General features: G+C 23.6%; 1 protein-coding gene across 1 annotated transcript; it reads left to right on the top strand.

Moving 5' to 3' along the window:
- The first annotated feature begins 10,725 nt into the window (after nucleotides 1–10,725).
- On the top strand, nucleotides 10,726–13,883 carry LOC114179503 (naringenin,2-oxoglutarate 3-dioxygenase). Its single transcript, XM_028065861.1, has 3 exons — nucleotides 10,726–11,270; nucleotides 12,842–13,270; nucleotides 13,366–13,883. Exons 1-3 carry the CDS (start codon nucleotides 10,905–10,907, stop codon nucleotides 13,666–13,668), a joined length of 1,098 nt encoding a protein of 365 aa, XP_027921662.1. The 5' UTR covers nucleotides 10,726–10,904; the 3' UTR covers nucleotides 13,669–13,883.
- The last annotated feature ends 2,615 nt before the right edge of the window (nucleotides 13,884–16,498 follow it).

Genomic DNA, 16,498 nt, shown 5'->3' with positions numbered 1-16,498 from the left:
GTGGGGTTTATAAAATGGTAGTGACATCAAATATGACCGTTGGCGCGTGTGAATATTTGCTTATCACCTAAATTAAGACGGAATGAACTAGCCGTTGGCTCCTTTGTTATTTTGAATTCTGAGCCCTAGTTTATGTTCGGCCCGTGGTTTTAGTAGAGATTATGGGCTTTAATGCGACCAGCCCATTTGAAATGTATTCCCAAAGTGTAAATTTGAGTAACCAATGTTTATGTATGCACCTTAATTTTATTAATATAGCTTTAATTTATATTTTTTCTTAAAATATTTTTTTCCTAGGATAATTTTTAAAATTTTAAAATTTAAATATTTCAAAAAATACATTTCAATGTTTTAATTTGTGAATAATTTTTTTAAAAATAGAATGTGCTAAACTTTTCAATACTATCAGAAAAGTTTTTTAAGAGGAGAAAGTTATATCTCCCCTATCCAAAAATTTTAAAATTAATTATGCATTACAGAAATTTTTTCGCCTTGTTGCCTAATGAAATGTTCATATTATTTGATCATAAAATGTTTTCTTTCTGTTTTTACACTTATGGTACCTTTATGTATTATCTAAAGTATTCCACATTTTTTTACACCACCACATCGAAAAATATGAAACAATTTATCTTGGTCAAGTGTTGATGTGATAATAGTTTTACGTTATAATCATATTCTGCCTTATGGTTTTCAACATCAATAAAATCACAATCAGGTTTTTCAACAAAAACATTTACGATATGTTAACAATAACATCCCAAATGCCCTGGCAATAGATTTAAAAAACAAGAAAATAATCCTGACTGTCCAAAATTGTTAATTAATCCCTTAAAACATAGGTGGTCTAACATCAAGCTAATGTTAGTGGACATGCAGATGGGTGACGGTAAAATTCTTGTTCATTGCCAAACTTTCTATGAGGAAATCCCTCACATGTCTCTTGAACGGCGTCTGAACAAGTTAATCAGTATTATGAATGACATAGGCTAAATTATTTGTGTTTATGAGGACAAGTTGGACATACTTTTGTGGGGGAATTGAAAACATCCACTATAGGATGCAAAGATGGAATATAGCATGTTCATTTTGACCATAATTTTGAACTAATTATTTGACAACAACAACACGAGAATGCAACATTTGAAAGATCGAAATGATAAGCTCTATTAAATTATTTTTTTAAATTGTTTTCTTTACTTTAGTAGATTTATATTACCAGCAACGAAGTGTGTTATGTGAACTTATTCCTATTGGGTTTTTGTAATCCATGCCACCTTCATTTTTTTTGTTATCCAAACATAATTTTATAACAACACTACAAATAAATCTTAAGAATAATAATAATAATAATAATAAATATTTTTCTAATTTCAAATAACAGCTTCAATTTTATTTTAACTATTTTTTTGTTTAATTTTAAATTTACACTACATCAGATAAAGTGATAACAATACAATTTAATCTATAAAAAATAAAAATTTTATCAATTTTATACAAACTTTTTACTCAAATTCATTCGAATCTCGTCATTTTTTTAATCTAAACGATATCTGAACACGCTTAATCCACTTTTTTTCCGAACAGAACTTACTTCACACATGGAACAAATTGCACACTTAAAAGCATAATCATGGCTTTACGTACACGCTTATGTTTTTTTTTTTTTCCGAAAGATTTACTTTAAATATTACATATTTGATAGTGTAGTATTTGATAAATTTAATCACTTCCCCTATCAATTATGCCAAAGTATTCTGCTAATTAATCGTGCAATTTATGTGGTGAGTAAAGGTTGACAAACAAAAACCTAATTTGCCAACCGACCTATCTCCTGCACTGCATCATCTAACACTGGCTGCTGGTTCTAGAAGTCTAATAATTTCTTTATGATTTTTTGGCCTAAATGAACTTTATAATATTTTTGCATATACATAAAATAAAGACAATAAAATAAATTTATTGTTAGATATATTTCAAAGTAAATACAGCAATAATAATGTATTTTTCAGGTTTTAATGGTTTAGTTATAATTTTTCATTACTTATGGTTAATTTAGGATTGACACGAGTAATGAAATAAATATAATAGTTTGATATAAATTTTAAATATCAACAAAATAAAATATTGATTTAATGCTAATACGTTAACAAATAGATTTTCTAGAATTTTAGAACCGTTGACAGAGGTAACCCAGAAGAAGTGGAACATTGATAAGTCGGGTTTATCGTCTAACTACATGTTGTCAGCCTTTTGGTTTTTCTTTTGGTTTTTCTTAAGGAAATAAATCACGCTATTGACTAGCAGCATAGTATTTCATCATAATAACACCTATTATTAAAAAAATACTTAATTTATTTTCTTTTATTAATTTTTTTTCAAATATGACATCAATATATCAAATCTACTTTCTCTCTCTGACTGCTAATTGTTTTTATCATTATTCAGCAAAAAACACACACATTATACATAGATAAACAATAAAAGTAAATTTAATAATATATAAACAAATATATAATACCTTATAAAAATATAATCAATATGTTTAAAATAAGTTAAAATTTCTTTTTCAATTTTTTTCAATTTTGTAATTTTAATCCTAATATTATTTTTTTTCAAATAAGTCTCAATTTTTGTCAATTTTATTCAAGTTGATTTTTTTTCTAATGTTGTTTAAATAAATAAGCAACGATAATGAACAGTGACCATCACGTATCACTTTGTAATTTATTTATTTTTTTATTTTAATTTTTTTTAAATTGTCCACGTGTCAATTCAACTGTATGCCACATGTACGTCAGAATCAATGTTTTAGATTCAACTAATAGATGGTTGTATTTTTTTTATTTTGTATATTAAAATAATAAAGTTGTGAAAATATTATGTAATGAAATATAATGAATATTAGGTTATATTGTTGTAAACATTATTATTGAAGTAATGAAGTAGTAAATATAAGTGACACGACAATCATCTCAGTTTTAAATATAATAAATAAAATGTGCACTTAATTAATTTTACGAAAAAATTATAATAGTCTTGACCCGTGAGTGTATTTTTTATTTTTTTTATTTCAAATATTTTTAGAATAATAATATAATTGTTATTATATTTATTTAACTATTAAAAATATTAATATTAATATAAATTATAATTTATAAAATTTTTAAAAGATTAAAAATTTATTTAGCAAAAGTATTTATTACAATAACGTTTTTTATAATTAAAAAAATACTTATAATAATAACACCACTATGAATAATAATAATAATAATAATAATAATAATAATAATAATAATAATAATAATAATAATAATAATAATGATACCAATAATAACAAACTAATAATAATAATGTTTATGTTATAAATATTAATGTCAATCAAATACTAAGGTTAATGTTAACAATAATAATTTATAGTTATATACAAAAATATACATCAATAACAAAACAAGTGAGGATGACAAGTGATTGAAATAATAGACCTCGTAATAAATAAAATTAATAATAATAATAATAATACTATTATAATAATATTTGGTGGGAAAAAGAATAATAATAATAACACAATAACTACATATATAACAATATCCACATTTTTTGTGTTCTATTTTGTTTTTACAATTTTATGCATTTAAATATTATTTTTTAAATTTAAATAATTATTCATAATAAAAAAATATTTGTCAGTTTTATCATTTTACTAATTTTATTAACTATTTTTTTAATTCAAATAATTACACAAATATAGAAATAAAATGAACAACAAAACAAACATAATTGCAAGTAATTGAGATATGATCGCTTAGTACATAAAAGTAAAATGTGTGTCGAACTATTATAATAATAATAATAATACAACTACATATATAAAAAGATAAAAATCTTTGGTGTCTTTTTTTTCAATTTTATCCTCATTATTATTATATTTTAAATTTAAATAATTGTTTATAATAAAAAAATTATTTTTCAGTTTTATTATTTTACTAATTTTAGTAACTATTTTTTTGAATTCAAATCATTGTTCAAATGTAAAGATAAATGAACAATAGAACAAATGAAAATGACAAATTGAAATATGACCTAATACATAGTAAGTAAAAGTTAAATGTGTATCTAACCATAATAATAAAAACAACAACAACAATAATAATAATAATAATAATAATAGTGATAATAATAATTGTTATAACAATAAAACTAATAATAGAGAAAAGAAGTAAAGGAAGAATAGAGAATGAGAAGAAGAAACTTTTGTGTGTTTTTTATTTCTGTTAATATGAGTCCTATTTATAGGTTCAAGATGTCTAACTCATAAAGGATACGGATACCAATCAAACATATATATGAGCATCGATGGATCTTAGAAGGTTTATAGGAGGCTAGGGCCCCCCAAAATTTTTAAATTTTTTTAAAAAATATTTTTAAAATAATTTAAAAAAAAATTATATTGATTTTTATTTCTTTTATAAAACATATTATTTAATGAATAAATAATAAATGTAAAATTAAATATAATAAAAATTAATAAAGTATATTGAAATATTTTTCTTGTTTTCTCTTATTTTAAGTTTCTCGCATATTATATTAATTTATTACTCTTGCATATTTTTTTTGTTTTTCCCTACTCTCAATTTTCATCAGTTCTCTTTGTTCTTTATCGTTCTTTAAGATAAAAATGTAACTATATTATGTCTCTTTACAGTAAAATATTAGTTTGATATTTAATATTTTTTTCATCTTTTGAGTTCTTCTATATATTTAGTTTTGTATGAATATAGAAAGAAAAGTTATGAACGGTGTGTTTTTACATAACCATTTCTTAGATGTGACTTGATAATCATAGATATTTTTGTAGTAATTATGCATCTCAATGTTTTTATTAGATTTTGATAAATAATTTTTAATCTTATTTAATTTTAAAATAGGTATATTGATGAAGAATAAAATAATATATTCATTTTTGTGTTAGAGTGACACAAGGAAAGATACCATGAAGATGAAAATAATACAAATTTACTTCTTCACCTATTTTCAAACATGATATTAAGTATTCAATTGTTGAACTAGAAGAACCCTTTATTAAAATTTTCTTTTCATAAGATTAAAAGAATTATATATGGGAAGTTTCATATTAATTTTCTTTAGAACTTATTATAGGAAAATGTTATCAAATATGGAAATATCAAATGAAAGAGATTATATTAGAAAAAATTTAATTATATATACTTTTATTATATTAATGACAATGATTCAATATATAAGATTTGGATATATTATTTTGATCCCTTCAAATATTTTGATGTGCCACTATGAGTATAACAGTAATGACTATTATAATAATTATAATTTTTAATAATAATAATAATAATAATTTTAATAATAATGATAATAATACTTATAATTGATACTAATGATGATCATAATAATTATAATTGATAATAATAATGATAATGATAATTATAGTTAATAATAATAATTATAATTATAATTTATAATAATAATAATATAAAAATAAAATAATTATAGTTTATAAATAATGATAATATTAATAATAATTATATTTATAATAATAATAACCATAATAATGGATAATAAAAATAATATTAATAATAGTAATAATAGTTATAGTTGTTAAAATATAATATTTTCGGTATCCAAATTTTTTAAATTAAATATGACAGTAATTATAATAATATAATAATTATTATTATTTTACTATTATCACTAAAAATAATATTTATAAATATATTTGGATCCTTTTGTACCATAGTTTTTAAATGATGAAAAAACAATTTTTTGTTACCCTTGTTAATAAAGAGAATGGATAATGTAGTAATTTTTGTAGTATCTTCTTTTTTTAATATGTATTATAATTGAAATCATAAATAAATAAAAAAATAAAAAAAAATTAATTTTTGTAGGATTTGAATCCGGATCCTTGTACCAAAGTTTTAAAATGACCAAAAAATTAATTTTTATGACACTTGTTAATAAAAGAAAATGGATGATGTGGTAATTTTGGTAGTATCTTCTTTTCTTAATATGTAATAGATACAATAATTATTAATAATTTTACTATTATCACTAAAAATAATATTTATAAAAATATAAAAAATAATATTATTACTTATAATTAATATTATAATTGAAGTAAATAAATGAAAAAATAAAAACAAATCGACTTTTGTAAGATTTGAACTCGGATCCTTTTGTACCAAAGTTGTAAAATGATGAAAAAATTAATTTTTGTGACACTTGTCAATAAAAGAAAATGGGTAATGTAGTAATTTGGACAATAACTTCTTTTCTTAGTATGTAATAGATTTTCTTATCTTCTTAATATGTAATAGTTTTGGTCGCTATATTCGTTATTTTTGTCCAATTTAATCTTAATTTTTTTTCTTTCAAAATTGATATCAAATTTAATTTTTATATAAAACTTATAATGATATTTTTTTAAAATTCACATTTTTTATTAAATATTTTTGGTTTAAGGTTCCTATTATTTTAAAATTAGAATGAAAATTTTAAGGATAACAACATATATCTAAAATTTTAAAATTAGTCCCCATCTTCACAATTTTCGTTCTAATTTTAAACTAATTGTAATCTAAACAAAAATATTTAATAAAAATTTGAATTTTATTAAAAATATCATTACAATATTTATATAAGAATTAAATTTGATATCAATTTGAAGATGGACAAAATTATTCAATTTTAAAAAATTGAGATTAAATTGAACAAAAATAACTGCAAATATAATGATCAAATTGAATATAAAATATTGACCTAACATATGACACGTAAACATTTAAAAAAAAATAAGAAAATATGACAGTCATTATTCTTAATTATTTAAAGTGTTAAAAAATATCAAATAAAATACGGTTAACAAATAGATTTTCTAGAATTTTAGAACCGTTGATAGAGGTAACCCAGAAGAAGTGGAACATTGATAAGCGGGTACGTGTTGTCAGCCTTTTGGTTTTTCTTTTGGTTTTTCTTAAGGAAATAAATCACGCGATTGACTAGCAGTATAGTATTTCATCATAATAACACCTATTATTAAAAAATACTTAATTTATTTTCTTTTATTAATTTTTTTCAAATATGACATCAATATATCAAATCTACTTTCTCTCTGACTGCTAATTGTTTATATCATTATTCAGCAAAAAACACACATTATACATAGATAAACAATAAAAGTAAATTTAATAATATATAAACAAATATATAATATCTTATAAAATATAATCGATATGTTTAAAATAAGTTAAAATATTTTTTTTTCAATTTTTGTTCAATTTTTGTCAATTTTATTCAATTTAGTTTTTTTTTTGGCTAATAGAGTTTAAATAAATAACGGTGATGAGTAGTGACTATCACGTGTCACTTTGTGATTTTTCTTATTTTTTTAATTTTAATTTTTTTAAAAATTGTCAACGTGTCAATTCAGTCATGTGTCACGTGTCAAAGTCAATGATTTAAATTCAACTAATAGACTGACACGGGTTGTATTTTTTTTATTTTTGTATATTAAAATAATAAAGTTGTGAAAATATTATGTAATGATATATCATGAAAATTAGGTTATAGTGTTGTAAATGTTATTATTAAAGTAATGAAGTAGTAAATATAAGTGATACGATAATTATTTCAGTTTTAAGTATAATAAATAAAATTGATATCACGTGCAATTAATTGATTTACGAAATAATTATAATAATCTTAACCCGTGCATGTATTTTTATTATTTTTTGTTTTATTTCAAATATTTTTAGAATAATAATATAATTGTTATGATGTTTATTTAACTATTAAAAATACTAATAATAATATTAATATAAATTATAAATTATAAAATTTGAAAAAGATTAAAAATCTAGTTAACAAAAATATTTATTATAATAACATTTTTTATAATTAAAAAATACTTATAATAATAACACCACTATGAATTGTAATAATAATAATAAAAATAATAATTATACCAATAATAACAAACTAATAATAATGTTTATGCTGTAAATATTAATGTCAATCGAATATTAAGACTAATGTTAACGATAATAATTTATAATTATATATAAAAATATGCATTAACAGTACAACAAGTGAGAAGGACAAATGATTGAAATAATATGATCCCGTAGTAAATAAAATTAAGATGTGTGTCTAACTATAATAATAATAATAACATTGTTATAATAATATCTGTGGTGGAAAAAAAAAATAATAATAATAATAACACAATAACTATATATATAAAAGTATCCACATTTTTTGTGTCCTATTTTGTTTTTACAATTTTATGCATTTAAATATTATTTGTTAAATTTAAATAATTAATAAAAAAATTATTTGTTTTATCATTTTATTAATTTTATTAACTATTTTTTTTAATTCAAATAATTAGACAAATAATTATAGAAAAACGTTCTCAAATATGGAAATATCCAATGAAAGATATTATATTAGAAAATTTTTAATTATATATACTTTTATTATATTAGTGATAATGATTCAATATATAAGATTTGAATATACTCTTCAAATATTTTGATCTGCCACTAATCATATTAATCATATAAGTTAATAACAATAAAATAATGACTATTATAATAATTATAGTTTTTAATAATAATAATAATGATTTTTAATAATAATGATAATTATATTTATAATTGATAGTAATAATAATTATAATAATTATAGTTGATAATAATATTATAGTTAATAATATTAATTATTATAATTATAATTATAATTAATAATATAAAAATAAAATAATTATAGTTTATAAATAATGATAATATTAATAATAATTACATTTATAATAATAATAATAATAATTAAAATTATGGATAATAAAAATAATATTAATAATCTATAACAATATATAAAGAGGATTTCCCCTTTTGTGTCCACATTTCAAAATATCAATTTTACCTTTTAAATATAATTATTTATAAAAATTTTGAAAATTGACCGTAACTTTTATAAACTTTTTATAAAATCGTCTATCTCTTCTCTTTTTCTCTGTTTATCAACAATTATTCTATCATATTTCACTTTATTTTTAATAAATATAATTTCATTTTATATATTATAACTTAATAACATTACATTATCATCATCTACTAATATAATATCACGTATATTTAAAAAAATGCATACACACATATGCTACATTGTTATAGTTGTAAAATGTGTACACTAGTAGTAATAATAGTTATAGTTGTAAAATATAATATTTTTGGTATGCAAATTTTTTGAATTAAATATGATAGTAATTATAATAATAATATAATAATTATTATAATTTTACTATTATCACTAAAAATAATATTATAAATATACTCGAGTTCTTTTGTACTAGAGTTTTGTAGGATTTGAATACAGGTCCTTTTGTACCAGAATTTTAAAATGATGAAAAAATTAATTTTTGTGACACTTGTCAATAAAAAAAAATGGATAATGTAATAATTTTGGTAATAAATTCTTTTCTTAGTATGTAATAGGTTTTCTTAATTTCTTAATCTATAACAATATATAAAGAGGATTCTAGATTTTCTGTCCATATTTACCAATTATACCATTTACAATATAATTATTTATGAAATTTTTTAAAATTAACGGTTACTTTTACCTATTTTCTATAATACCGTTTATCTTTTTTCCTTTTTTTTATTCATCAACAATTATTCTCTTTATTCATTTTATTTTATTTTTAATAAATATACTTTTATTTTATATATTAACTTAATAACATTACACTATTATCACCTACTAATATAATATCATGAATATTTAAAAAAATGCATACACAGGCGCGATAGCGCCTGTATTTACGCTAGTATGTAATAGATTTGGTCGCTATATTCGTTATTTTTGTCCAATTTAGTCATAGTTTCTTTTTTCTTTCAAAATTGATATTAAATTTAATTTTTATATAAAACTTATAATGAAATTTTTATTAAAATTCACATTTTTATTAAATATTGTTGGTTGAAGGTTCCTATTATTTTAAAATTAGAATGAAAATTTTAAGAATGACAACATATATATAAAATTTTAAAATCAGTGCCCATCTTCACAATTTTCGTTCTAATTTTAAATTAATTGTAACCTAAACTAAACTATTTAATAAAAAATTGAATTTTATTAAAAACATCATTACAATATTTATATAAAAATTAAATTTGGTATCAATGGACAAAATTGTTCAATATTAAAAAATTGGGACGAAATTAAATAAAAATAACAAATATAAGAACTAAATTAAATATAAAATATTGACGTAACACGTGACATAATGTTGAATTCACATGTAATTATTTTAAAAAATTTAAAAAAGAATAAGAAAACCATGAAATAATATACGATAATCATTATTCATTACCGTTAATTATTTAAATAATATTAAAAAAAATATCAAATTAAATAAAATTAACGAAAATTAGAATCTATTTAAAAAAATAATATTACATGTGATTTAAAAAAAAAACTAAACTCTTTTTAGGAAATCTAGTTTTAGTGAAACTGTTGTTCTTGATCATAATCTCGTAGGGACGTTAATTTCTTACTATTGTTAATTTTAAGGGGTAATTATAGGTTACAAGGTAAGGAATAAAAGAAGGCGCAGAGAGTTAGGTGAGGAACGTGAGGGAGACTTTAATGGCAGAGAGACTAATAATAAATAAGCAGAAACCGTATGAAAGAAAGAGTAGTAAGTAGGAGCTACCACACTACGTGGACATGCTCTTAAACACCACCCAATCTTCCATTCTCATACCAATCCTTCAACCCTCTGCCTTCTATTTAACCTTCTCTCGGTGCTCACAAATTCCTCAGTCCCCACACCGCTCGCAGCACACAAAACTCATTTCACCGCCATGGCCACCAAAGTCAAGACTCTAACGTACCTGGCGCAGGAGAAAACCCTGGAATCTAGCTTCGTCAGGGACGAGGACGAGCGCCCCAAGGTTGCCTACAACCAATTCAGCGACGAGATCCCCGTTATTTCTCTCGACGGAATCGACGACGTCCATGGCCGCAGACAAAACATTTGCGACAAAATCGTTCAGGCTTGCGAGAATTGGGGTATTTTTCAGGTTGTTGATCACGGTGTGGATCATAAACTCATCTCCGAAATGACTCGTCTCGCCACCCAATTCTTCGCTCTGCCGCCGGAGGAGAAGCTTCGCTTCGACATGTCCGGTGGTAAAAAGGGTGGCTTCATTGTCTCCAGCCATCTCCAAGTAACATTCGTTCTTAACCGCTTTGCATTTTTACTTTTTTTTTTTCTTTTAACACACAAAATTATTTGCTATTTATAAATTATATTTTAATGCAAAAACTGAACTTTTAGTGGATAACAAAGGGGTTCAATATTTTTTCTAAATTATTTTTAAATCATATTTCGTTTTTAAATTAAATATATTTATTTAATACATAAATTAAATATATATTTCATCCACGTATGAATGACTATATGATATACAAAATAATTTATAGAGAATTATAATATACTATGTTGAGAAATATATTTTAAATTATTTTCATAAAATGTACTGACAAAATTAGGTAAATATAATCCCCGTTGAAGAGTGTGTCTTTTTGAAAAATATATCTTTTGAATATTATGTTTTTTGAATAGTATGTCTTTTGAAGAGATTTTTTTGAAGACTATGTTTCTTGGAAGTGTCCAGAATATTTTTCTTTGAATAGTATTCTTTTCGGACGAAAATACTTTCATATAATTACACATGAAAAAGATTAGATACACAATTTTAAAAATAATTTAGAAACATATTTAATCTAATTATATCGACTAATACTTTATTAGATTTGATAATAGAAGACTGAGGATAAGAAAAATAATGAGAGTAAATAAATTATTTACTTTTATAATTCTATTGTTTAATTTTTTTTGTTAAAATAAAAATGTTAATATTAATAAAATGTTCATGACATAACTGATTATATTAAATTATAATTGATAAATATTAATAATTCTATAAAACTTTTCGTAACTTCTCTTCCTATCATGCAACTTCCTTATTTATTTTTTTCTAAGAAGATGTATTTTTCTTTTGAAATGCTGATGTCTTTCATAGAAAACAAATCACGTATTTCCGAGTTTTACCCAAAGAGAAGGTGAATGATACGCAAAGTTTGATCGAACATGAGAATGAAATGACTAAGTTTAACTACCGTTAACACTCTTCCAGGTTCAAGTAGAGATTTCTTAGACGAAAGAATGATTGTGTACGAACAGTTTAATTCGTAAAGAATTGATCATTATCGCGCTATTAATTCTTAGGCAGAATCTGGTATGAATTGCCGTTACGAACACTTGCATTGTTTTTAACTTGATAAAAGAAACTATTAAATAATTCTGATTTATTGTTAAACTTCCTAGTTAAATTTTTAATAATTTTAAACAGTTTTCGATGAAAGAAAGGGCAACGTCAACCTTATTTAAAAATATACAAATTGACCTTAATTTGTAAATAATATCTGTAGAAGCAGGTCAGAGCTAGATAGACCATTCATTTTCTTGCCACGTGTTCTACGCACAGCCAAGGAAAAATCAGTGCTCATGATATTTTGTTCTAGAAACAATTCCCATTACATTTCTCTCTGACATCTCATGATCCCATCTAGTTTATAGTTTTCCGAGTTAACCTAAACTACTTTTTGATTGGTCAAACTTAATTCGATATAATTTGAAATAAAGGGTTTATCTTACGTCACCTTTTTATGTTTGAATCTAAGCGGTGGGGTTTTGAGTTTCTAACGATGTGGGGTTTGTTTTTGGACATGGTAGGGGGAGTCGGTGCAGGACTGGAGAGAGATTGTGACATACTTTTCGTACCCAATCAAAGCAAGGGACTATTCGCGGTGGCCGGACACACCAGAAGGGTGGAGAGCGGTGACGGAGGAATACAGCGAGAAGCTGATGGGGTTGGCATGCAAATTGTTGGAAGTGTTGTCTGAGGCAATGGGGTTAGAGAAGGATGCTCTGACCAATGCATGTGTGGATATGGATCAGAAGGTTGTGGTGAATTACTACCCGAAATGCCCTGAACCTGATCTCACACTGGGTCTGAAACGCCACACTGATCCTGGCACCATCACCTTGCTGCTTCAGGACCAGGTGGGTGGACTTCAAGCCACCAGGGACAACGGTAAAACCTGGATCACTGTTCAGCCTGTGGAGGGTGCTTTTGTTGTGAATCTTGGAGACCATGGTCACGTGAGTAGTAATCATTGAATCTAAGTATGGTTAAGCTAATAATGAATGAATGTGTTTGAGTTAATAATGTAATAATGGTGTTGATGCATATGCAGTATCTGAGCAATGGAAGGTTCAAGAATGCTGATCATCAAGCAGTGGTGAACTCGAACCACAGTCGTTTGTCGATAGCGACGTTTCAGAACCCAGCGCCAAATGCAACTGTGTACCCTTTGAAGGTGAGAGAGGGAGAGAAAGCGGTAATGGAGGAACCGATTACTTTTGGTGAAATGTACAGGAGGAAAATGAGCAAGGATCTTGAGTTGGCGAGGATGAAGAAGCTGGCTAAGGAGAAGCAATTGCAGGAGCTTGAGAAGGCGAAGCTAGAGTCCAAGCCTTTGAAGGAAATTCTTGCTTAGTTTGTTTGATCTTCAGATATTATTCTATAAATAATCATCATTCCCCACTAGTTTGGTGCTTTTAGCATTCTTTGTGTCTGTCTTTTTAGTTTGAAATTGTCGAGATGTTTGTTTTGTTCTTTTGTCTTTGTATCCTAGGATCCAAGGTGGTTTCTGTACACCTTATTATATCTAAATGGAAATAAGTGGCATTCAAATCACCACCACCTTATTTTTACAGAGGATTTAAATATATAATTCATTTCTAAATCTTCTTAAATAAATTCTCTATTGTAAAAGTGTCTTGTAAAATCCATGTTATTTTAAGCGGAACTGATTTCGAATTTTCTGAACAATATTTTAAATTTGAGTTATTTTTGAAACTAATAAAATTTCCATTAATTATATCAGTTAACTGAAGTTTTTTAGCATTAGTCGCTTAAATCTCCAAGAAAAAACTGTCTTAAAATTTTATTTTTAGTGCTGATTATTTTAAGCTGCTATCAAAATTAAAAAAAAGAGTATTTTTTTATGTCCATAATTTATAATTTTAATTTTATTCTTTATAATATAATTATTTTTAAAATTTTAAAAATTAATAGTTACTTTTACGTGTTTTTTATATAATTATAGATCTTATTTCATTTTTTATTCATTAATATTTATTTTTTTTTACTTTTTCTCCATTTATTTTATTTTATTTTTAATAAATATAAATTTATTTTATATTTTTATTTAATAATATTATAATATTATCATTTATTAATATAATAATATACATATTTAAAAAATCGTACATATATGTTAGATTTCTTATTAAGTTTCTGTTTAAGTTTTTCATACTTTTCAACTGTTTTCTATACTAATTTGTTATTAAATTTGTGTTAAGTTTCTCATACTTTTGAACCCTCTTGAGTGTAAGTACTCTAAAAAAAGATGAAAACATATAAAATATTCTTCATTAATATCTTATTAAATAACATGAAAAAAGAGCTGAATTTGAAAGGTGTTTTGTGCCTTTATTAATTAAATGTTAATACGATGGTTTTTATTTCTTTAATTCATGAGTTGTCTTCAAGCGATCCAGTAACTTTAAAGAAATGGAAATGTTATAACTAATACATTACTTTCTTCTAAATGTCATACGAACGACAGATTGGGAAAAAACAAATCCGATAATTATGAAAGTGCTCGAAAATTCGTTGAATCGTGCCACACTTATTAAATGTTTATTTATTCTTTCATTAAAATAATGTTCACAAAAATTGGTGTATTTAAAGCTTAAAATTTAAATGGACTATAAAGATAGTAGATATGTGAATTGCTTGAATCTCAACCGTTCACTGTACCTAACTCTCCACGTCTCATCGTGGCCTAATTAATGGGATACAATGCAACCGTAAATTCTAACTCAAAAGGTATGCATATATGAAAGGTACGGGTGTCCCACATGACGCACCTTCAAGTGATTTCACTTAATTTATATATTTAAAAATGTTAGATTCAAAATTTTAAAATATTTTTTAATTAAATAAACTAGGTTTCTGTACTTGTGAAAACAATTTATAATGATAGGTCCGTATGTCTATTTATTTAAATATAATAAAATTTACTTTATAGATTATAATTTTACATACAATATTTTCATAAATTCAAAATTTTATATCATAAGAAAATGTTCCAGATAAAAAGTGACTATTAATAAAATATAGTTTATAATAATTTATTAAGTTTGTGTTTTATGATTGAGTCCATTGATTGACCTCTTAATTTGTTGATCCATAAAAAATTTGACCTCACTCTGGGTTTCACAGAAGTTATTTGCAGATATTAATTTAAATTGGTCTTTTGTAATCATATACATATTAATCATAAAATATATGTATATTTCAAATTGAAAACTTTTCAAAGTTTATATTTTTTAAGTAAAAGAAATATTTTACAGGTTACTAATTCTTAAAAATTAATATTACACCTTTAATTACAGAAATTACATGCTTCAAGACTTTCGATTCTAAGTTCTAATGCCACTCTTTTGAGATAGATTATATGGTGCTTATTTACTTAATGTAAAATTCAGACTTACACTTAGATTTCTAACAATTTCTTATTTAATTGTGAGTCCTTTCACATGACATTTTCTCTCGAGTTAACTATCGAGTACTTTTTGTTTGTATCGTGATCTCTCTCGAACTAACTACCGAGTATTCTTTTGTTCATATTATCGTTCTTTTTAATGGGACTTGTTTACCTGACTCACTTTTAACCTAAAATTTTAAGACAAAAAATTTATGATCTTTAATCTTTATATAATACTTAAATTTCTCATTTTTACTCGATATAAGACTTATACTATGCATAGATTACCTTCTTTAATAGGAATTCTGTACAAGTCTTTATCTATGCATCAGGTGTTGTAAACTTGTACAATTCAGGTTCCTATTTCACTAATTCTGCATTATGTATTGCATTAACTGTTTCACGTTCTTGGGCTGCATAGTCTCTTAATTCTCAATTTCATGCATGTTATTGAATACCTATCAGGGTTTTTTACATTCCTTGCATCAACAAAAAAGTGTCTTATTCCAAGAGAAATTGTTAAAGCTCCATGATTTAATGAAATAAAAACTTATCAATTTTGGATGAAGAGAACTTTTTATAGATGATAATTATGCTATTTACAAATCATAAATAACAGTATTGTACTACTTTTATTGAAATAATTATTTATTCTCATATTAAATCATACATAATAGGAGTAATAGTACATTTTTTATTCATTAAACAAAATTCAATTTGAGAATATTTTCTAAGAATATCAATTTTTAAAATGTAAATCATTATTAGAGTT

Source organism: Vigna unguiculata, chromosome 3, assembly GCF_004118075.2.
Source record: "Vigna unguiculata cultivar IT97K-499-35 chromosome 3, ASM411807v1, whole genome shotgun sequence".
NCBI lineage: Eukaryota > Viridiplantae > Streptophyta > Magnoliopsida > Fabales > Fabaceae > Vigna > Vigna unguiculata.
Note: the sequence above shows the minus strand (reverse complement) of the source record. Positions and strands in the feature narration are given on the sequence as shown.

Excerpts from the sequence above, each read along its gene's own strand:
- LOC114179503 (XM_028065861.1), top strand. The coding sequence starts at position 10,905 with ATGGCCACCAAAGTCAAGACTCTAACGTACCTGGCGCAGGAGAAAACC. Across the intron at positions 11,271-12,841 it reads TTGTCTCCAGCCATCTCCAA|GGGGAGTCGGTGCAGGACTG; the intron begins GTAACATTCGTT and ends TGGACATGGTAG. Across the intron at positions 13,271-13,365 it reads ATCTTGGAGACCATGGTCAC|TATCTGAGCAATGGAAGGTT; the intron begins GTGAGTAGTAAT and ends ATGCATATGCAG.